Source organism: Thalassophryne amazonica, chromosome 1, assembly GCF_902500255.1.
Source record: "Thalassophryne amazonica chromosome 1, fThaAma1.1, whole genome shotgun sequence".
NCBI classification, from domain to species: domain Eukaryota; kingdom Metazoa; phylum Chordata; class Actinopteri; order Batrachoidiformes; family Batrachoididae; genus Thalassophryne; species Thalassophryne amazonica.
This window is the reverse complement of record NC_047103.1, coordinates 161,502,596-161,526,815: the sequence shown is the minus strand read 5'-3', so window position 1 is coordinate 161,526,815 and position 24,220 is coordinate 161,502,596. Positions and strand designations below refer to the sequence as shown.

General features: G+C 41.1%; 1 protein-coding gene across 1 annotated transcript in view; it reads left to right on the top strand.

Moving 5' to 3' along the window:
- The window catches only part of gpd2 (glycerol-3-phosphate dehydrogenase 2 (mitochondrial)), a 48,612-nt gene that overhangs the window by 7,822 nt on the left and 16,570 nt on the right, over nucleotides 1–24,220 (top strand). The window contains exons 2-8 of the mRNA XM_034178049.1: nucleotides 3,973–4,079; nucleotides 10,044–10,052; nucleotides 11,431–11,602; nucleotides 16,008–16,132; nucleotides 16,223–16,320; nucleotides 16,477–16,640; nucleotides 22,431–22,595. Of these exons, the coding sequence (XP_034033940.1) occupies nucleotides 3,978–4,079; nucleotides 10,044–10,052; nucleotides 11,431–11,602; nucleotides 16,008–16,132; nucleotides 16,223–16,320; nucleotides 16,477–16,640; nucleotides 22,431–22,595 (835 nt within the window). The 5' untranslated portion in view covers nucleotides 3,973–3,977. The remainder of the gene's footprint in view (nucleotides 1–3,972; nucleotides 4,080–10,043; nucleotides 10,053–11,430; nucleotides 11,603–16,007; nucleotides 16,133–16,222; nucleotides 16,321–16,476; nucleotides 16,641–22,430; nucleotides 22,596–24,220) is intronic.

Sequence of the window (24,220 nt, the reverse complement as noted above, 5' to 3'; positions counted from 1 at the left end):
CAATTCCACCGCATTTACCCCAGAAAATAATGGCATGATTATTTTGGCTATATTGGAGATATCAAGCGAACATGATCGCTGAAGTAGTGACATGCTGTAGTTCCCTGATTTACTCACAAAATGTGAGTTTCGTTGTATGATCACAGTGCAGTTTCACTTCTGTGGAGAATTTGTCCTCATGTCATCATTGGAGTCAAGGAAGAGACTGTTTTGTTGAAACTGCTATTGGCTGATGTCAGCACAAATTTTCTTTATTAGTTTTTCAGACTCCACTGTTTGAAAGCCATTGTTGGTCACCATGTAACTTTTAGTTATTTGTAATTCCGCAGTTGTTTCATGAGAAACTCTGAAAAAGTCCAGTTTCATAGTTGATAAATCTGGGCAAAAAATAGCTCACTGATTTTTAGTGCTAATACTGGTGGGTGGGGGAAAATGGTGTGGTGTGATGTCATTTCACTGTAAGGTTATGTCTGCTATTTGTTGTTCGTCTTTCAGCTGCCCCCGTGTTTTTTTTTTTTTTTGGTCAGGGTTGTTACAGTGGATCCAGTACAGATTTGCATTGGGATTTAGTACACGTCTTACACAGGATACATATAGTAGTGTTCAGAATAATAGTAGTGCTATGTGACTAAAAAGATTAATCCAGGTTTTGAGTATATTTCTTATTGTTACATGGGAAACAAGGTACCAGTAGATTCAGTAGATTCTCACAAATCCAACAAGACCAAGCATTCATGATATGCACACTCTTAAGGCTATGAAATTGGGCTATTAGTAAAACAAAGTAGAAAAGGGGGTGTTCACAATAATAGTAGCATCTGCTGTTGACGCTACAAACTCAAAACTATTATGTTCAAACTGCTTTTTTAGCAATCCTGTGAATCACTAAACTAGTATTTAGTTGTATAACCACAGTTTTTCATAATTTCTTCACATCTGCGAGGCATTAATTTTGCTGGTTTGGAACCAAGATTTTGCTCGTTTACTAATGTGCTTGGGGTCATTGTCTTGTTGAAACACCCATTTCAAGGACATGTCCTCTTCAGCATAAGGCAACATGACTTCTTCAAGTATTTTGACATATCCAAACTGATCCATGATACCTGGTATGCGATATATAGGCCCAACACCATACTAGGAGAAACATGCCCATATCATGATGCTTGCACCACCATGCTTCACTGTCTTCACTGTGAACTGTGGCTTGAATTCAGAGTTTGGGGGTCGTCTCACAAACTGTCTGCGGCCCATGGACCCAAAAAGAACAATTTTACTCTCATCTGTCCACAAAATATTCCTCCATTTCTCTTTAGGCCAGTTGATGTGTTCTTTGGCAAATTGTAACCTCTTCTGCACGTCTTTTATTTAACAGAGGGACTTTGCAGGGGATTCTTGCAAATAAATTAGCTTCACACAGGCGTCTTCTAACTGTCACAGCACTTACAGGTAACTCCAGACTGTCTTTGATCATCCTGGAGCTGATCAGTGAATGAGCCTTTGCCATTCTGGTTATTCTTCTGTCCATTTTGATGGTTGTTTTCCGTTTTCTTCCACGCGTCTCTGGTTTTTTGTCCATTTTAAAGTATTGGAGATCATTGTAGATGAACAGCCTGTAATTTTTTGCACCTGCATATAAGTTTCCCCCTCTCCAATCAACTTTTTAATCAAACTACGCTGTTCTTCTGAACAATGTCTTGAACGTCCCATTTTCCTCAGGCTTTCAAAGAGAAAAGCATGTTCAACAGGTGCTGGCTTCATCCTTAAATAGGGAACACCTGATTCACACCTGTTTGTTCCACAAAATTGACGAACTCACTGACTGAATGCCACACTACTATTATTGTGAACACCCCCTTTTCTGCTTTATTTACTAATAGCCCAATTTCATAGTCTTAAGAGTGTGCATATCATGAATGCTTGGTCTTGTTGGATTTGTGAGAATCTACTGAATCTACTGGTACCTTGTTTCCTATGTAACAATAAGAAATATACTCAAAACCTGGATTAATCTTTTTAGTCACATAGCACTACTATTATTCTGAACACTACTGTATCCTGACACAAGACCAGTTGTACCTGGAGAAACCCATACAGCTGGGGTGTCTTACTAAGAGGTCTCCCATCCAAGCCAGAACCCACTCCACTTAGCATCTGAGATCTGACAGGATCAGGCATACACAGAGCAGACTGGCTACAGGCTACGTCTTCCACTATGCTTCTCCATTGCCGCAAACAAGGTATCCATTGATTTTGCAAAGATCACAGCCTCATCCAACACATCAAGGTCAGCGAACCTTTTTCCTCACCGACAAAGGCACGTAAGTCATTGGACTTAACCAGACACACAGCCTGTGTAAGTACTGAACAGATTAGAAGCCAGAAATCATCCTTGATTAATGGCAAAATTCTTCATTAATCAACAAGTTAGAGACTCTGCCTTCACTCCATAGTGCTCACAGTACTGGTGTATGAGTTGGCTGTGAGCTTGTCTTGAGTATTCTCCAGGTGTCCCACAGTGCAGCTCAATTAAACCCATTGTGAAAATCAACACAAGCTGTGAAGAAGCCCTGTTGATATTCACACTCGCATTCAGTGAGTACTCACAGAACTAGGATGCAATTAATGAATGACTTCTTAGGTGTAAAACCAGACTGTTGTGATTGCTGAACAGCAAGCAGCTGACACTGAATCCTTCTGAGAATGACCCTTAAGGCACCTTAACACTTGCACACATTTAACCACGCACTGTTGCTCAATTCGTCATGCCAGTGCTACCCGCTGTGTTCCACTGGATGTGGTGCTTTGTGCCGCTGGATGCTGCATTATATTAAATAATTATTTTGTAGCGGATTAATCATTTGCTCTCAGAATTTGGCTGATGAAAACACCTCTAATCGCTTCCAGAATCACAGAGGAATTTTCGACAGCCGGAGCTTTTTTTCTCTCTCTCTTTCGTGCGCTTCATGATGTGGAGAGCACATTTGGAATAATCTGTAATAATTATATTGTAATAGCTTGGTAAAACAGTTGGATTTTCATTCCTTCTTGTGAGTATCTGTAAAATTATGTTTATGATAGATTTAACATCTCACCATAATCGTTCAGATGAGCTGCGCTGTGGTCTGTTGCGCAGACGGCATAGATTCACAGTGTTTTTGAATTGTTTGTGTAATGTTCACGTGAAGGTCACATAATTAATGCATGCCAGAGTTTTTGAACATTTTAAAATTTTATGGTTTACAGTGAGTTTACTCTCTGTCATGTGAGATTGCATACCAGTCCGCGGATCAAATTCGTGCAAGTGTCAAGGCACTTTTATAAGTATTAATTTTGTGTTTATTATTGCATTAATGTATGTTAATTAATGTACCCTTATCGTAACTGTTATAGAACTCTTTAGATGACTTGATAAGTTCACATTTTGAGTTGTGGAGGCTCTTATTTAAGTAACTAAGAGTTATTTGATTTAATCTAGAGTAATATTTGCATTTAGCAGCTGTGTAAGTTAAACAGCACAGGTGTATTATTTGCATGTGTTGCACACAGCAGTTAATTATTAATGCATACTGAATGAAATGTGTTTGTGCTGCACGGTTACACAAACATAATGATTTTTGCAAGAGGTGCCCACTAATGATCATTTTCAATATTGATGAATCTGTCAGTTAGCTTTTGCACCAGATCAATTTGTGTAATGATATTGTATTAAATGTCAGAAATAAGGACATGCCCATCACAAGTTCCCACAGCCCAGTGTGTCTGACAAACAGCTGAAGTTAAACCAAAGTGCATTTTCGTTGCGGTTTAAAAAGAGGAAAGCAAGGAAATAATCTGCCCACTGTGCAATACGTAATAATAAATTGTGCTGTTTTGCTTTGATGTCTTCTCATCCACTTTTGGTGACTTGCAACTTCCCTTGCAGCAGCACTTCCCTTGTCTGTTTCCTCACTGCACTTCTCTTTTTTTCTCCAGGACCAATGGCGTTCAGGAAAGCTCTGAAACGGTCAGCCATCCTCAGTGGCGGGGCGGCTGTTACACTTTTTGGCCTGTCACAGCTTATTGAATACAGGAAGAGGCAGGTAATCGAAAAAAAAAATCACACCCCAGTTTCAATCCACAAAGAATTTCTTCTTTTCTGTGAGTGTGGAGGAGCTCCACAATGCAAACTAGTCTTGGTATATTGTACAGTATTATTATACAGTACAGTGCACCTCACCATGCATCATCAGCAGAACATTTGTATTTTCATAACATTCTGCTGAACAGAGAGGGAATTCCTTTTCGGGCAAGTCCTTTCTGGATCTGGAATGCGTTCACTGTAGACTTTAAGTCTCTTTTTTTTCCTTAATATTGGAAACTCGCCAGCTGCCTTGAGATGTGTCTTGTACCGTCAGGATCCTCCTGTTTTTGGAACAAATGACCTCCCTTTTTTTCTCCTCCCATAGTTTGGTCAAATGTATCACAGCCGCCATTCCTGAAAAAATATCATCTCATTGCACAAAATGTAACTTAAGAATCAAGAAAAGCCTTTTCTCAATTTCCCACAAGGTGGGTCTGTTTATTTCGTTTGAGCTAATAAAACTAGCTGCTCATTAATAGCAGGTTATCAGTCAGAACAACAAAGCCTGATGTAGCAGCTATGTTAACACAGCAGTGCCACTTAGTGTTGGTTATCTTGTTGACTTAACCACACAGTATGTAACTGCTTGCCAAATGCAAACTTACAAATCAACTTTGCTGGGACATGTCTGAATGAACATAGAAGTAAGCTGCACATCAAGTAATTTTCTGAACCTGCTTAGTCAAGAACACAAGTACACTTGGCATCCATGACCATCTTTGGTATAATCTGTAAGCAGATGGTGTTAAATTCCACCACAACTTGACACTTCAAGTCAACCTTACATGTCTAATTGCCAAAGACAGTTACCAAAGAGTAGTTTATTTTATTCTTGGTGTCCTCTTATTATTATTATTCTTTTGGCTTCTTCTTTTAGGGGTTACCACAGCAGATCAATTGTTTCCATCTCACCCTGTCCTCTGAAACTTCTTCTGTCACACCAACCACCTGCACGTCCTCCCTCAGAACATCCATGAACCTCCTATTTGTCCTCCCAAAGAGGCTTCTTCTGCTCCTGCCCGGTGGCTTCATCCTCAGCATCCTTCTCCCTATATACTCTGCACATGTCTAAACCATCTCAATCTCGCCTCTCTGACTTTGTCTCCAAACCATCCCACCTGAGCTGTCCCACGGATATGTTCATTCCTAATCCTGCCCATTCTCATCACTCCCAAAGAGAATCTCATCATCTTCAGCTCTGCTTCCTGTCTTTTTGTTAGTGCAACCGTCTCTAAGCCATACAACGTAGCTGGTCTAACTACTGTCTTGTAAACTTTCACCTTCAGTCTTGCAGATATCACTCCTGCGACCTTTCTCAACCCACTCCACCCTGCCTGAACTCTCTTCTTCACCTCTCTACCACACTCTCCATTAATTTGGACAGTTGACCCCAAGTATTAAACTCATCTACTTTCACCACTTTCTAACCCTTGGAATCGCACTATTCCACCAGGCTCTCTCTCATTCACACACATGGACTCAGTCTTGCACTTACTGACGTTCATTCCAATGCTCTTCAGAGCATATCTCCACCTTTCCAGGCAAGACTCAACCTGCTCTCTACTCTCATCAATAATATATATATATATATATATATATATATATATATATATATATATATATATATACATACAGTGAGGATAATAAGTATTTGAACACCCTGCGATTTTGCAAGTTCTCCCACGTAGAAATCATGGAGGGGTCTGAAATTTTCATCTTAGGTACATGTCCACTGTGAGAGACATAATCTAAAAAAATAAATCCAGAAATCACAATGTATGATTTTTTAATAATTTATTTGTATGTTACTGCTGCAAATAAGTATTTGAACACCTACCAACCAGCAAGAATTCTGGCTCTCACAGACCTGTTAATTTTTCTTTAAGAAGCCCTCTTATTCTGCACTCTTTACCTGTATTAATTGCACCTGTTTGGACTTGTTACCTGTATAAAAAAACACCTATTCACACAATCAATCACACTCCAACCTGTCCACCATAGCCAAGACCAAAGAGCTGTCTAAGGACACCAGGGACAAAACTTTAGACCTGCACAAGGCTGGGATGGACTACAGGACAACAGGCAAGCAGCTTGGTAGAAGACAACAACTGTTAGGATTATTTGTTAGAAAGTGGAAGAAACGCAAGCTGACTGTCAATTTCCCTCGGTCTGGGATTCCATGCAAGATCTCACTTTGTGGGGTAAGGATGATTCTGAGAAAGCTCAGAACGACACAGGAGGACCTTGTCAATGACCTGAAGAGAGCTGGGACCACAGTCACAAAGATTACATTAGTAACACTATGCTGTCATGGTTTAAAATCCTGCAGGGCAGCAAGGTCCCCCTGCTCAAGCCAGCACATGTCCAGGCCCGTTTGAAGTTCACCAGTGACCATCTGGATGGTCCAGAGGAGGCATGGGAGAAGTCAAGTGGTCAGATGAGACCAGAATAGAGCTTTTTGGAATCAACTCCACTTACCATGTTTAGAGGATGAGAACAACCCCAAGAAAACCATCCCAACCGTGAAGCATGGGGGTGGAAACATCATACTCTGGGGGTGCTCTTCTGCAAAGGGGACAGGACTACTGCATTGTATTGAAGGGAGGATGGATGGGGCCATGTATTGCAAGATTTTGGCAAACAACCTCCTTCCCACGGTAAGAGCATTGAAGATGGGTCATGGCTGGGTCTTCCAGCGTGACAATGACCCAAAACACACAGCCAGGGCAACTAAGGAGGGGCTCTGTAAGAAGCATTTCAAGGTCCTGGAGTGGCCTGGCCAGTCTCCAGACCTGAACTCAATAGAATATCTTTGGAGGGAGCTGAAACTCCAAACCTGAAAGATCTAGAGAAGATCTGTGTGGAGGAATGAGCCAAAATCCTTGGCTGCAGTGTGTGAAAACCTGGTGAAAAACTACAGGAAACATTTGACCTCTGTAATTGTAAACAAAGGAGACTGTACCAAATATTAACATTGATTTTCACAGGTGTTCAAATACTTATTTGCAGCAGTAACATACAAAGGAATTATTAAAAAAAAAATCATACATTGTGATTTCCGGATTTTTTTTTTTTTAGATTATGTCTCTCACAGTGGACATGCACCTAAGATGAAAATTTCAGACCCCTCCATGATTTCTAAGTGGGAGAACCTGCAAAATCGCAGGGTGTTCAAATACTTATTTTCCTCACTGTATATATATAAAATAAATTCAGGGTGAACATTTTAGAGCTGATGGCCCATAGTACATTTAACTAGTGTTAAACAGTAATCTTGGGTTATGCTTAATTTTTATTAATGTAACTGTAATAATAGGCTGTCCTGTCAGTGGACAAAGGGCTTTTATAGTCCAGTATACAGTCATGCCATAGACAGTAAATTACCTCAACCTCTGATGGCCCCTGCACACATAACACGAAGTTGGGTGAAAGAAGCAGAAACCAGCCGAAAAAGGGCAAAAAAAAAAAAGGGATTGGAGAACCATGAAAAATTCCACCTGCTGTCGGGAGGGACACACGGTCAGTCAGACGTGTACGATCTTGCGGCGACGGTATTGTGCACGAACACAGTGTGAGCATGTAGGAGGTACAATACCACATTGCACAGACAGAAGTTGAGCAATTAGATGCTGGACATATGTTCATAAATCAACAAAAATGTTTAAGGACAAAATAATGAGAGAGCAGAGAACAGTAAAAGAACAATAGTCATGATTCTGTTCTCACTGTAAAAAAAAAAAAACACCTTAATATTTAATTCCTGTTATAAAGAGCAGACAATACAAGTATCATCTGTCTATTCCTCTGTACATGAACCATGGTCATGGACCTGAACAACGAAGTAATGAACGGACATGATTGATGAGCCTGGCTGATGATGTGCACTCTGACGTGCTCGCTGCTGACCGCATTGCAAAGGTGATATGTGTTGTGTATGTATCTATTACCGTGTGAGGACAGCATGCTGACATGTGTACATCGCGGTGGGGTGTTGGAAGGTGCTGGTAGTCATAGCACGATCTGTGTTCCCCAGCTGTGAGTTGCGAGGACACAGCGCTGAGCAGCTGCTGACATTTAGTTGTCCTCCTTCTCTCTGTTGTCTGTGTTTTAATTTAACACGTCATGTGCACTCTGTCAGTTCCAGCTGACAGTGAGTCGCTGGCTGGCAGTCAGCTGACATGCCCGCTGTGTCCACAACGCTATGAGCAAAGCGATCACACATGAATGGGTTCACGCTTTTCCCCTTATCATATATATTTATTTATTTTCCACTCTTTCTGTGTGTCATGTGGACTGCAATTAACATGGTGGAAGTGACAAAGTTCACACCATGCTGTGCACACTGAGACGTGGCTGGCCAGTCCTCATGTGATCTTGTGTGTATGTAATTATCAGCAAGTCATGAGAGCATGAGAGCCCGCCCATACATGTGCATTGTGTGGAGTGTGGACAGCTGATGTTTTTCATGGCACAATACGTGTACTCCAGCTGTGAGTTGTGAGTGCACAGCCGTCAGCTGTTCCAGCATGAACACGACAGCCATCCAGATGCGCACTCTGCTGGACAGTGATTGCACTCCGGCCACCTCAGCCGCACCTGACAATGTTGGATCATGGTGCTTGGGGGGGAGCACACTCACATGACATTTGTGTTGCGGGGATGGAATGGCACACTCACACGGCATTTGTGTTGCTTGGTAACACACTTGTGGGACACTTAGAAAATGTTGTCATTCACACAGCCAACTCGAATGTGGCAGCCTGCTCTCTATTTTTGTGCTGGCAGCGCAAATGGCCCCACCTTTTCTAAGTGTCCCACGAGTGGTGTTGGATCTTTGTGGGTTTCACCTGGACTCTGGCTGACTCTGGCCGAGAATGGGTCGAGTGGCCATTCGTTCGGCATTCGCCGACTTTCAGTCGCTGGTGTGAAGGCTGCTTCGATCGCACCATTCGGCCACGGTTCAACACGACCAATGATTTTGCGCAGCTCCTCGGCCGCGGCATGATATGTCCAGCCTGCATACGATATGCCATGTGAATGTTGTGCGCACAAACAGATGGCTGTGTGACTGCATCTTGCCCAGCATTCGAATGGGCTTTCCGGGCCGAGCAGCACATGAGTTTAGAGTGCATGGGCTGTGCCTGAATGGACGTGGCAACTGCTGTACGAGGCGTTTGAGTGCAGCTTTGATTTTCCATGACTACCATTTGAATCCTCCTTCATGTGCCATTCTGCCTCAATCATCTTATGTGTGAAGGGGGCCCTGAGCGACACTAGCTCTACTCCAGACTTCTACATTTATGTCAACAGGCTAATAGTTACTCATTAACTTGGTAAGTATGTCATTGTTGGCGGTATATTCTTATCCTCACTGGAATGCTAATGTAAGTTCTTCAGTGGTGTTTGTCCTGCTGACTCTGAGCTTAATTAATGCTTGTTTTGCAGCTCGGTTTTTGCATACACAGTCGTTTCTTCACTTCATGATATAAATCACTCCAGAGAATTGATGTTGTGAACAAGTGTGTATTTCTACCTATTGGTTATGAAAAGGCTGAAGGAGAAGGATACAAACCTCCTCTTGCTTCCTTCACTTAAGGTTCAGTTTGTTGATTTGAACAGTAAACAACCTTTGGGGTTTGAAACCAAAGTTTGGTCAACATGATCTGAATGACTCCAAAGTTGGTTCAGCGGTGCGCAAGGAACTTAATGTAGATTAGTGGAAATGTCCCTTATAATTTGATAGGATGAAGCGGCTGTGTTTCTCCTGAACTTTGACCTCACTTAGGCCTATTTTAAGGATGACATACAACTGCATACCATATGTTTTTGTTTTTTTTTGTTTTTTGACTGTATATCCTAATGTGAACTTTTTCTGTCCTTACAATAATGACTTCTCTTTCCTGTCATCATCTTCGCGACCAAGCATGGATTGGTAAGCAACACGTTGATCCTGATGAAATCTAATTATCTGTGCAATAGTTTGTAATCATGCATGCTCCTGAATCCCAATAATTGTAATGCTGATGAGATAAATGGCCATCTTGTCTCCTTTAGCAGTTAGTTTTCGACACAGTGTCCAATCGGTCATTAATAAGAGCGGCCTTACTGTGTCTTCTGCAGATTTGACTTGATTATAGGGGCATGCTGCCACTTAATTCTCTACTTGTGCTTGCTTGTATGCCTCATCAAAAACACACGGTGATTGTGTTGTCTTCTTGTTTGCTGTGGCTGTCCTGAATTACTAACACCTGCTGCTATTTGCAAGTCAAATGCTACGCTGACTCCAAAGCATCTTGATGCAATCATTTAGCTTGATCTGCTAAATAGACAAATGAATACATATTTCATTAGAAGTGAAATCCCACATCCTTATGTCAGAGGTGAGATTTTTGTTCCATAGATATGATTATTCCTGTAATTCTTGTGCTTGTCACACAATGGGGACAAATGATGTTCACAAGCAAAGATGTGATTATTTATTATCTTCCGCCAAGGAGAGCAGCTCCACAGAGTAACACTCAGAACAAAAGTAAAGTTTGCTATGCTGCTAATCTGAACACTAATATAATGTAGAGCTCCCTATTTAACACCTCAGTGTGAAATTAAAGGTCATCTGAGTCATTTTAAGCAAATTATAATCATATGTTGTCGAGAGTTGATGAAGAAAAACAAACATTTTCCCCAGTTTACAACACGCTGAAGTGAACTTCTGTTATTGCTTTCAATGATTTTGGGGTCCATAAGTATTTGGACAGTGATGTATTGTGTGTCCTTTGGCCTCTGTACACCATCACCGTGGAGTTGAAATTAAAACAGTCAGCATGTGCATATAGTGCAGACCTTCAGCTTTAGTTCAAGGTGTTTAACAAAACTATTGCATTAAGTAATTACAGCCATTTGTATACACCGTCCCTCCACTTTCAGAGCCCATAAATAATTGGACAAACTAAATATAAGCATTATTTTTAATCTGAATAATCACTTTTACATCGACTTATTGCTTGACAAGCTGGCAAAATGGGAAGACTGTGCAAGAAGTAGATGCATGAGAGAAGCCACCAAGAAACCTGCAACTAACTATAGCTAAATGAGCTACCGTTAAATTAGTCGTTAATAAGCCAACCATACCTTGCTAGCCAACAAGGTTAAACAAAGCCGGCAACTAGCGTATAAATTACAATAGCGTAGTTTAACCCTACAATAACAGTATTAACAAATACATATAACAACAAATGTAAACAAAAGTGTGCATTAATGTTAGCTTTCCAAACAGAACAGAACCGACTATATTGTGTTGGCATGGCATTCAGGTGAGGCTGACACACATGGCGGCAGAAGCAGAGCTGAAAGCTCCCTTCGCGGATCATCTTCCTACTCGAGAGGCCCAGCTGACGACGCTGAAAACCACCGAGGAGTTTGATGTCCTGGTTGTTGGAGGCGGGGCCACGGGAGCAGGATGTGCCTTAGATGCTGTCACACGCAGTAAGCTCCCTGTCTGCAGCTCCACTCTGCTTTCACCTGTTTCAAACCTGCTGGGACGCAACAGGTTTCAAAGTCTAAAATAATCCTCATTGAGTCTTGATTGACAGGAAACGCCTCACAAGTTGGAATCAGACCACCTGGCAGCACTTTATCATGAACTTGTTTGACTAGAAGAAGTCGCTGAATATAATGGCAAAGGCACAAAGTATAAATACACATATTCCTCCACAGTTTGTCTGCTTTGATTGTAATTAGTGTCATCTTAAACCTGACAGTCTGCACAAGAAGTTCAGGTTCTTTATTTGCATTCAAATATATATCAACCTTGCTGCACTTGAGCTGCAAGACTTTTTTCACACGTAAGTGGCAGCTTTGAAAGTCATGTCAAGTATTTACTTTCCTGAGTAAATGTTCTAAAAAAATTCAGTCTCTCTCTCTCTCTCTCTCTCTCTCTCTCTCTCTATACAGTGAGGAAAATACGTATTTGAACACCCTGCGATTTTGCAAGTTCTCCCACTTAGAAATCATCGAGGAGTCTGAAATTTTCATCTTAGGTGCATGTCCACTGTGAGAGACATAATCTAAAAAAAAATCCGGAAATCACAGTGTATGATTTTTTTAATCATTTATTTGTATGTTACTGCTGCAAATAAGTATTTCAACACCTGTAAAAATCAATGTTAATATTTGGTACAGTAGCCTTTGTTTGCAATTACAGAGGTCAAACGTTTCCTGTAGTTTCTCACCAGGTTTGCACACATTGCAGCAGGGATTTTGGTCCATTCCTCCACACAGATCTTTTCTACAATCCCTGCCAATAATTATGGAATCACCGGCCTCGAAGGATGTTCATTCAGTTGTTTAATTTTGTAGAAGAAAAGCAGATCACAGACATGACACAAAACTAAAGTCATTTCAAATGGCAACTTTCTGGCTTTAAGAAACACTATAAGAAATCCTGAAAAATAATTGTGGCAGTCAGTAACGGTTACTTTTTTAGCCCAAGCAGAGGGAAAAAAAATATGGACTCACTCAATTCTGAGGAATAAATTATGGAATCACCCTGTAAATTTTCATCCCCAAAACTAACACCTGCATCAAATCAGATCTGCTCGTTAGTCTGCATCTAAAAAGGAGTAATCACACCTTGGAGAGCTGTTGCACCAAGTGGACTGACATGAATCATGGCTCCAACACGAGAGATGTCAATTGAAATAAAGGAGAGGATTATCAAACTCTTAAAAGAGGGTAAATCATCACGCAATGTTGCAAAAGATGTTGGTTGTTCACAGTCAGCTGTGTCTAAACTCTGGACCAAATACAAACAACATGGGAAGGTTGTTAAAGGCAAACATACTGGTAGACCAAGGAAGACATCAAAGCGTCAAGACAGAAAACTTAAAGCAGTATGTCTCAAAAATTGAAAATGCACAACAAAACAAATGAGGAACGAATGGGAGGAAACTGGAGTCAACGTCTGTGACCGAACTGTAAGAAACCGCCTAAAGGAGATGGGATTTATATACAGAAAAGCTAAATGAAAGCCATCATTAACACCTAAACAGAAAAAAACAAGGTTACAATGGGCTAAGGAAAAGCAATCGTGGACTGTGGATGACTGGATGAAAGTCATATTCAGTGAGGAATCTCGAATCTGCATTGGGCAAGGTGATGATGCTGGAACTTTTGTTTGGTGCCGTTCCAATGAGATTTATAAAGATGACTGCCTGAAGACAACATGTAAATTTCCACAGTCATTGATGATATGGGGCTGCATGTCAGGTAAGGGCACTGGGGAGATGGCTGTCATTACATCATCAATAAATGCACAAGTTTACATTGATATTTTGGACACTTTTCTTATCCCATCAGTTGAAAGGATGTTTGGGGATGATGAAATCATTTTTCCAGATGATAATGCATCTTGCCATAGAGCAAAAACTGTGAAAACATTCTTTGCAAAAAGACACATAGGGTCAATGTCATGGCCTGCAAATAGTCCGGATCTTAATCCAATTGAAACTCTTTGGTGGAAGTTGAAGAAAATGGTCCATGACAAGGCTCCAACCTGCAAAGCTGATCTGGCAACAGCAATCAGAGAAAGTTGGAGCCAGATTGATGGAGTGTACTGTTTGTTACTCATTAAGTCCATGCCTCAGAGACTGCAAGCTGTTATAAAAAGCCTGAGGTGGTGCAACAAAATACTAGTGATGTGTTGGAGCGTTCTTTTGTTTTTCATGATTCCATAATTTATTCCTCAGAATTGAGTGATTCCATATTTTTTTTCCCTCTGCTTGTTCTAAAAAAAGTAACCGTTACTGACTGCCACAATTTTTTTTCCTGATTTCTTATAGTGTTTCTTAAAGCCAGAAAGTTGGCATTTGAAATGACTTTAGTTTTGTGTCATGTCTGTGATCTGCTTTTTTCTACAAAATTAAACAACTGAATGAACATCCTCCGAGGACGGTGATTCCATAATTTTTGCCAGGGGTTGTAGATCAGTCAGGTTACCGGGCTGTCGCTGAGAAACACGGAGTTTGAGCTCCCTCCAAAGATTCTCTATTGGGTTTAGGTCTGGAGACTGGCCAGGCCACTCCAGAACCTTGATATGCTTCTTACTGAGCCACTCCTTGGTTATCCTGGCTGTGTGCTTCGGGTCATTGTCATGTTGGAAGACCCATTCACGACCCATCTTCAATGCTCTAACTGAGGGAAGGAGTTTGTTCCCCAAAATCACGCAATACACAGCCAGGTCATCCTCTCCTTAATACAGTGCAGTTGTCCTGTCCCATGTGCAGAAAAACACCCCCAGAGCATGATGCTTCCACCCCCATGCTTTACAGTAGGGACGTTTTTTTTGGGATGGTACTCGGCATTCTTCTTCCTCCAAACACAGCGAGTGGAATTAAGACCAAAAAGTTCTATTTTGGTCTCATCTGACCACATAACTTTCTCCCATGACTCCTCTGGATCATCCAAATGGTCATGGGCAAACTTAAGACAGGCCTGGACATGTGCTGATTTAAGCAGGGGAACCTTCCGTGCCATGCATGATTTTAACCCATGACATCTTAGTGTATTACCCACAGTAATCTTGGAAACAGTGGTGCCAGCTCTCTTCAGGTCATTGACCAGCTCCTCCCGTGCAGTTCTGGGCTGATTCCTCACCTTTCTTAGGATCATTGATACGCCACGAGGTGGGATCTTGCATGATGAATGCTTCTCAAACGTCAGTAGCGTGCTTGTCTACCTTCTTAGTGTTTTTGGCATCCTTGGAGTTCAATATTTCCACCAGTTCCTCCTCTGTGAACTCAGCAAACTTCGCTGGCAGACGATTTTCTGCTGTTGTTGACATGTTTGTTGCCATTTTTTCAACAATCGTCTGTCAGCTAGTTCCTGACCTTCGTATGCCGCGCTCTGATTGGCTAGCTGTTGTCAGTAAGCTCTAACGCTATTGGTCAGTGGGAACCGATCCAGTATAACTTTTGGTCCTAGCCTTTTTGGATCCTTTTGGATCCAACATAACTTTCTGGTGCCAAGCATGCCAAAATACAGGTAAATGATGGACAGAAAGGCTAATCTGTGATTGGCTGTTGCTGTCTGAGTGGAGAACATATATAAATAATTGACCCCTTTAAACCAAAAACTGACAAGTTTCTCCAACAAAATATGAATTAAATTATAATATCAAAACCAAATAAGTGATGGCACTCTTTAGTGTAACACAAGTAATTTATGACTTTCACTGCCAGTTTTCTTTAGACAAGTAAGGGGATGGATGCATGAACATTTTTAAATCACTGAAAACAGTAAGGGAATTTATGCTTGGAGCTGCATCGGATTTGGGGTAGAAACTGAAGAATGTCTTCGCCAGTCATAATTCAACATACTGGGACATTCCTCTTCACTTCCTTTCCTCTTCTGTGGTCTTTTCAACCACTGATCGATGTGAACACTGGGCCCTACAGTGTATGGTTGCTTCGTGCAACATTTCTGTCACTATATGTTCTGCCACTTCAATGTTATGCTTTTGTTTGATTTTGTTAGTATTAGCAATACAAATGGTCAGTCCCACCGAGTCTGGTCTGCTTGAGGTTTCTCTCTGAAACGATTAAAAAAATATGCATTTACTATGTGTATATGTTTGAAAACATGTACAACATTTCAACATCCACACTTCTTACATTTGAGCTAAAAAGTAGTCCATATCTCCCCGAGCCGGTTGCATTATTTACCAGCTTCTTATGTTCCTCGACACTGACAACTTTTTTTTTTTTGCTTAGTTTTGCTAACATTAACTGATTTTTGACTAATGCTAATGATGAACCAACAAAAAGACTTGGGTGGAAACATAACATCCCGAGCTACAATAGTATAACCAAGCATCCTTTGACTTCTGTCCCAGACCTCAAGACTGCTCTGGTCGAGAGAAGCGATTTCTCTTCGGGAACAAGCAGCCGCAGCACCAAACTAATCCACGGTGGAGTCCGCTATCTCCAGAAGGCTGTCATGAAGTTGGATTATGAACAGGTTCTTCTTTGTCATCTTATTTAAAATTTTAATTTTCATTCTTTTTTTTCTCAGCATCATTGTGCTCCTCTTGTTTTTATATTATAACAGTACGTGATGGTGAAAGAGGCCCTCCAAGAGCGAGCCAACTTCCTGGAGATTGCTCCTCATCTGTCTGCCCCACTACCCATCATGCTTCCTGTTTACAAGTAAGTGCTAAAAATGAACAGCGTAAAAGTTACCAGTTCATAGCCATACAAACTGTTGTTATACAGCTGAAGAAGACTGCAGGAAGTGTTATATGCCAAACAACCATCAGATGGTTTAACTTGGTAATCCAACCCACCTTTTCTATTTGACATTAGATGGTGGCAGTTGCCTTACTACTGGGCAGGGATCAAAATGTATGATTTATTAGCTGGAATCCAGTGCCTGAAGAGCAGCTACTTCCTCACTAAGAGTAAAGCTCTGGAGCTCTTCCCCATGCTGAAGAAGGACAAGCTGGTGGGCGCCATCGTCTACTACGACGGTAAGTTACTGGTACATAGTTCTCTTCCTTAATACATATAACAGTGACATTGTCATGTAGATGGTACTGTGTGTGCATACTAATAAAAAAGTGCATTGATTCATTGCTCATTTCACTCATTCACTCATCTTCAACCGCTTACTCCAAATAAGGGACGCGGGGGGCTGGAGCCTATTTCAGCAGTCATAGAGCGTGAGGCGGGGTACACCCTGGACAGGACGCCAGTCTGTCGCAGGGCTTATTGCTCATTTCTGTTTTCATAAACACAAGGTAGTGACGAGAATTTTGCTGCTCTTGATCTTTCATCTTCACTTTCTGTCATGGCAGAGAAATGAATCTTTCAGTTAATTCTCAACTGAAAAGTAGGAAAATGAGCCAAACGACATTCACTTTAAAAATAAAATTGTTGGACCAACCTAATAAAGTGCTTGAATTAGTGACACTTAAATGAATTAAGTTGATTCAAGTTAACTTATCTGTGCCAATCTGTTATCTTAATTTGGATAAACATAATTTATTTGAATGTTAATAATTTAAGCCATTTAATTTTCATCTTTAATTCAAGGGGTTGAACAAAATGATCACATTAACAATTAAGGAATTTATATACATTGTGCCTCCATTTTCAGAGGCAATAATTAATTGGATAAACTAAATATAGGGATGATTCTTAATGTAAATCATCACTTTTACATCCAGTTTTCTTAGACACAAAAACATGAAGCAATTCCTTCTGGAGTGTGCTGTTCTGGAAAACTCAGTGAACATGCAATACAACTACAGTTAGAAAAGCCACTAACACACCCATGCCAACTCTGAAGGAGTTCCAGTCTTCTGTGTCTTTGACTGGAGAAACTTTATAGTGCAGTCACAGCTTCATGGTGGAGCAGGCTTGAGTCTCCCATGTGCCATGTTCACACTTTTAGTTAGTCTTACTGTACATTCACACCAACATTTTTTAAAATCTTTTTAAAAATCTTCAACACCATGCAAAAACCTTTGATGTAATTATCGCTGTATGCAGATGTTTCTGCCTGGAATATTTGATTATATTTGATGCCATTAAAAATAAAATCGGTGGCAGTCACTCGTGTCTGAGCAGTGGTTCTATGGCAGGATCCCTTGAAGCTCAATAAAATACATCATCACAAATTCAGGGTTCTTTTTTTTTTTTTTTATTTAAACAGAAATTTTCAAACTGGTAATATCAAAGTGACAACAAATGTCTGCAACATAAACCAAAATAAATGAAGATATGAAAAACAAAATAATGGATCGCTATAATCCATGCAACTTTTAATATATCACAGCTTAATCATCACTTTCACAGCCAGTTCGATAATGTTTACAAGACACTGAATATTGCTCTTGAATCAACCATAAGAGCCTCTTCACACATAAAGTTCAGGGCGACACACGGCGGTAGAGTCGTATGAGCTCACCACGAAACATCATGCCGACTGGCAGGCGTGCACGACGCCGGCGCGACGGTTCGTGCACACAACGGTGTCTGCCTGGAACACAGTGTGAACTGCTGCAGCTGCTCGCATTGTGTTACATGGGATGAGCTGCACCACATTGTTCTGCTGATGTGGAGGAAAATGAAATAAAAACAAGCTGTATTATTAGTGAATATCACTGGGCTGATATAAATAATACATAAAGGGGGACGCAACACAGAACCCTGCAGTTAAACAACCCTGGTTAAAAAACCCTGGTTAAAAAACAAAACACCACTCGTGTCTTGAACCTTTGCATCCTGATTACCAGATGGAAACTTTACCAATATACAACAATCACTGTCTTGTAACAGGCGTGTGAAATGGTTAAAATCAACAATCAGACAAATGTATTTTCTAAAAAAAAAAAAAAAGAAGAATAGCACTGTGGTAACTGACCAAACACTTTCTTATACAGCATATTTCTGCTGATAGGTGACTGAAAGTGGCGTATTTGTCATACTGTTGGCCTGTCATATGATCCTGCTGCACCCTGCTCACTGTCCTGTCAGACAGACGTGACGTTCAGATCGCCTGCTGCATATCCACATAAACTGACGGTCCGGTCCAGCTGGAACAGCCTGTTAGTGTGTGCGCTCTCCAGCCCGTTGCAGAAGCAATATATGTTTTTATATTTTTCGATGTGAATACAGCAAGTGCACACACACGCATGTCTGTCAAAACACGGTGCGTGTTCTGCAGCTCTGATGTCCAGGACCAGAGATTTCAACAGCTGCCACGCCCTGTGTCCGTTCAGAGCAAAGACCAAGGTGTCACTCTGTGATCAGATGAGATGCGTCTCGCCTGTGCGGGACACGCAAACCACATGCATGCATGTGTTGGGGGGAAGCACGCAACACATGCATGCACGTGTTGTGGGGAGCCGACGGCATGCCACATCTCAGCAACTCCACAGTCCTGTGGAACTTAGACAGATTTCACTGCCAGCACTACAGTGGTTGTCTGGAGACTGTTGTTGTGCCAAGAGTGCGACTAGCCACATATTTTCAAAGTGCCAAACGAGCAGTGTTAGATGTTCGTGGGTGTCAGCTGGAATTTGTCTGACACCTGCCGTGCGAGGGTTCGATGGGTTCGTCTTTCAGCCGCTGGTGTGTGCAAATAGTTGTAGCAACAGGTGTACGAGGCGTTGGAGGCAGGGACGATTTTACACGGTTTGTACACAATTCTTGCGTCATGCGCACTTTGAGCAAACTTCGCACTATGTGTGAAGGGGCCTTAATGAAACCATAAGGCACAATGATTTTTAAGAAATTTAGATCATGATGTATTTTTTTATACTGTTTTTTTAATAAAGTGGCCTGAATTATTATTTTTTTTAACTTCACCAAAATAAATGTGTTAATTTATCCAAGCATACCCACACATTTCCATATAACTTAATCTCTTTTAAGGACAGATGTGAGTGTATGATATTTTTAGAAATCTCACAGCGATGATCAAGAGATGATTTTTATTAAGCCAAAATTAGTGTTACATCTTAAATTTTAACACAAACAGATTCCAGACAGCTGTTTTGATTGTTGATTAATCATTTAAACCATGTGTCAATCAAAAATACCAACTTCTCTTCATGCCTTCTAAAACAAAAGTGTTAACTGCTTTTCTCTCACTTTTTAAAAGATGATAAACATATTACTTTTAGACTGTGGATTATTTTCAGATAATCTAGATATCTGAAAACTTTAACTTTGACTCTGGGAAGCTGTGATTGGCTTTTTGTCATTATTTTCTGATATTTTCTGGACTAAGAAATATTTTTTCTGAGGAACTCATAACAGAAACATTCATTAGTTGTAGCCCCGGAATACATTTTTCATTCTGTAATTGTGAAGCTGGATGTAACCTGTCCTAACTGCATGCTGGAAGAAGAGGAGAGCATTTTCACAGTGCAAACCAGCACGTTTGATTTCTACCTTCCCCCCACTGCCATTATGTGCTCTGAGGGGGGATGTGGCTGTGATGGTGAATGGCTGGCATGTCTTTTCTCCAATTATGCTGCCTGGAACAATCACGCCCGTGACATTTCAGAATCTGACCTTCTCTCCCGGCGGTTTAGCGCACAGAGGAGCATCATCGTCGGACGGAGCGACGCCGTGGTTTCTCTTCCCTCCGCCACCACCACCACCACTACCAGCAGCAGCTCTTTTATTCTCTTAATTTGTTTGGTTGCACTATGACTTATAGCTTATTTTGCTTACATTCTCAAGAAATTGCTTCTATAGAATATTTATTTTTCAGCAAACATCTTTCACTGTGGAGACATAGGATTGATTCCCACCTGTGGCCTTTCTGTGTGGAGTTTGCATGTTCTCCCCGTGTTTACGTGGGTTCCCTCCGGGTGCTCCGGCTTCCTCTCACATCCAAAGACATGCAGGTTAGGTGAATTGAAAACTTTAAATTGTCCATAGGTCTGCATGCGGGTGTGAATGTGTTTGTTTGTCTATATGTGGCCCTGCAACAGACCAGCATCCTGTTCAGGTTGCACCGTGCCTCACACCCTGTAACTGTTGGGATAAGCTCCAAAATCACATGTACATACGTATTCACACCCTTTGTTGATGCACCTTTGACACCAGTTACCTCAAGTCTTCTTGAATATGATGTCATAAGCTTGCGCACCTATCTTTGGGTAGTTTTGTCCATTCCTCTTTGCAGCACCTCTCAAGCTCCATCAGGTTGGATGGGGAGCGTCGGTGCACAGCCATTTTCAGATCTCTCCATAGATGTTCAATCAGATTCAGATCTGGACTCTGGCTGGGCCACTCAATGACATTCACAGAGTTGTCCTGAAGCCACTCCTTTGATATCTTGGCTGTGCGCTTAGGGTCATTGTCCTGCTGAAAGATGAACTGTCGCCCCACTCTGGAGCAGGTTTTCATCCAGGATGTCTCTGTACATTGTTGCATTCATCTTTCCCTCAATCCTGACGAGTCTCCCAGTTCGTGCTACTGAAAAACATCCCCACAGCATGATGCTGCCACCACCACACTTCACTGCAGGGATGGTGCCTGGTTTCCTCCAAACATGATGCCTGGAATTCACGCCAAAGAGTTCAATCTTTGTCTCATCAGCCCGAGAATTTTGTTTATCATGGTCTGAGAGTCCTTCAGGTGCCCAAACTCCAGGTGAGCTACTCTGTGTCATTTTACGAAGGAGTGGCTTCTGTCTGGCCACTCTACCATACAGTCCTAACTGGTGGATTGCTGCAGAGATGGTTGTCCTTCTGGAAGGTTCTCCTCTCTCCACAGACAAATGCTGGAACTCTGACAGAGTGACCATCAGGTTCTTGGTCACCTCCATGACTAAGGCCCTTCTCCCCTGATCGCTCAGTTTAGACGAGCAGCCACCTCTAGGAAGAGTCCTGGTGGATCCAAACTTCTTCTATTTATGGATGATGGAGGCCACAGTGCTCATTGGGACCTTCAAAGCAGCAGAAATGTTTCTGATCCCTTCCCCAGATTTGTACCTCGAGACAATCCTGTCTCTGAGGTCTACATACAATTCCTTTGACTTCATGCTTGGTTTGTGCTCTGACATACACTGTTAACTGTGTGACCTTATATTTAGACAGGTGTGTGTCTTTCCAAATCATGTCCAATCAACTGAATTTGTCCCAGGTGGACTCCAATTAAGCTGTAGAACATCTTAAGGATGATGAAAATGTGATGCGCTGTGAATACTTTCCAGATACACCGTATTTACTAAGAAAAATCTAATTTTACAGAAATGTTGAGTGTTTTTTAAAAGAAAGGAATTAAAACACCTTTTTGGTTTAATTTAAAGCTGATTGCTTTGAGGTTCCAGTGCATAATTCCACAATGACAAAATACAAGATAATAATAAATGAATAAAGAATTGATCAACATAATATTCTTGTAAAACCACACGATTCTTCACTGAAGTTACTCCAGTTTTAGGATTGTTACACCTGATATTTAATTTGTGCATTCTTTCTTGCTTTGTCACAAATTGTTTTATATTTAAACAGGTTCTTGATATTTTTGCAGCTTTATGAATTTTAAATCATTATTATGTGCTGTGCTCCACCTACCTTTATGCAATGCTGCGCGTCCTTTGATTTGCCTTTGCAATAACTAATTTTCATCAAGGGATCAATAAATTTGGACATATCTGTTGTTAAGTAAGTTTAAAAAGTAAATATTACCTGGTTAACCTCTCCCACCAGCTCCTTGTGTTTTATTCTGATTTTGTCTCTGTGTAATTTTCCTCGCTCTTTATTCTATCGTCGTTTTATTGTTTGTCTTTGCAGGGCAACACAACGATGCTCGTACAAACCTGGCCATCACTCTCACGGCTGCCCGCTATGGTGCTGCTGTGGCCAATTACACTGAGGTGGTTCACCTGCTGAAGAAGACAGACCCTTATAATGGCACGGAGCAGGTGTGTGGCGCCCACTGCAGGGACGTCCTCACAGGTGAGTCACAGGGTGGCCTGGTGCTGTGGTTCCCAAGGCATGGTCACCGATCCTCAGTGGTTAGGAAAACATTAGGTTTTACAATCTGTGAGAAATAATAGCAATTAATGAGCTAGTTTTTTTGTTTGTTTTTGTTTTTGTAGCACTCACATAATTACCAATAATTCATTAAAACGTACTTGTGGGTAAGTAACAAAATGAAAATCTGTTGTTCGCTTTTCAGTTATATGAAATTGACAGTTAACTTCTGTTAGACAAAAATTTTTTTTTTTTCTAAAACCTGTTTTATGTTTAACAAATGAGGTAAACGTCTTTAATTTATTAAAATTTTTGAAATAAACATTTTAATATACATATAATACCATGTGCAATTAGTATTTAAATAAGATCAAACAGTAAGAAATAAGAGAAAGAATCTGCTGCACTATCAACTTGACTTTTGTGGTGGAATGACATCATGGGAACGAGGTGTCAGAGGGACGAAGTAGCTGATAAAAAATGTTGTCTCCATTTCATGAAGTGGTGCTGTTGTGTTCTAAGTCTCTGAATGTGTTCATATATAGGAGGATTTTCTTCAAAATTGGTGAAATGATGGGGAATGGGCTAAGAAAGAAACCACTAAGCAGATCCAGTTAGGGGGTGGGTCGAGGATATTTTTTCACTTTCTTTACTATTGTAAGATCGGACTTTTTGTGAATTTTTCAAGTGATAACATGCTATATAAACCTGAATTGGATCTGCTCCAAAATGTAATGGTTTCCTCCTTGACCCATACCCCACCCTTTCACCAAGTTTGAATAAAATTGGATTATTATCAGTATCAAAAGCTGATGCTGCATACCCTGCACGATCTACACACCACTATATAAATGTATGTCAGTCTACATATTTTTGACATTTTTTTCAACTACACTCAACAAAAATATAAATGCAACACTTTTGGTTTTGCTCCCATTTTGTATGAGATGAACTCAAAGATCTAAAACGTTTTCCACATACACAATATCACCATTTCCCTCAAATATTGTTCACAAACCAGTCTAAATCTGTGATAGTGAGCACTTCTCCTTTGCTGAGATAATCCATCCCACCTCACAGGTGTGCCATATCAAGATGCTGATTACACACCATGATTAGTGCACAGGTGGGCCTTAGACTGTCCACAATAAAAGGCCACTCTGAAAGGTGCAGTTTTGTTTTAGGATACCAGTCAGTATCTGGTGTGACCACCATTTGCCTCATGCAGTGCAACACATCTTCGCATAGAGTTGATCAGGTTGTCAATTGTGGCCTGTGGAATGTTGGTCCACTCCTCTTCAATGGCTGTGCGAAGTTGCTGGATATTGGCAGGAACTGGTACACTCTGTCGTATCTGCCGGTCCAGAGCATCCCAAACATGCTCAATGGGTGACATGTCCAGTGAGTATGCCGGCCATGCAAGAACTGGGACATTTTCAGCTTCGAAGAATTGTGTACAGATCCTTGCAACAATCGGGCCATGCATTATCCTGCTGCAACATGAGGTGATGTTCTTGGATGTGGCACAACAATGGGCCTCAGGATCTCGTCACGGTATCTCTGTGCATTCAAAATGCCATCAATAAAATGCACCTGTGTTCTTCGTC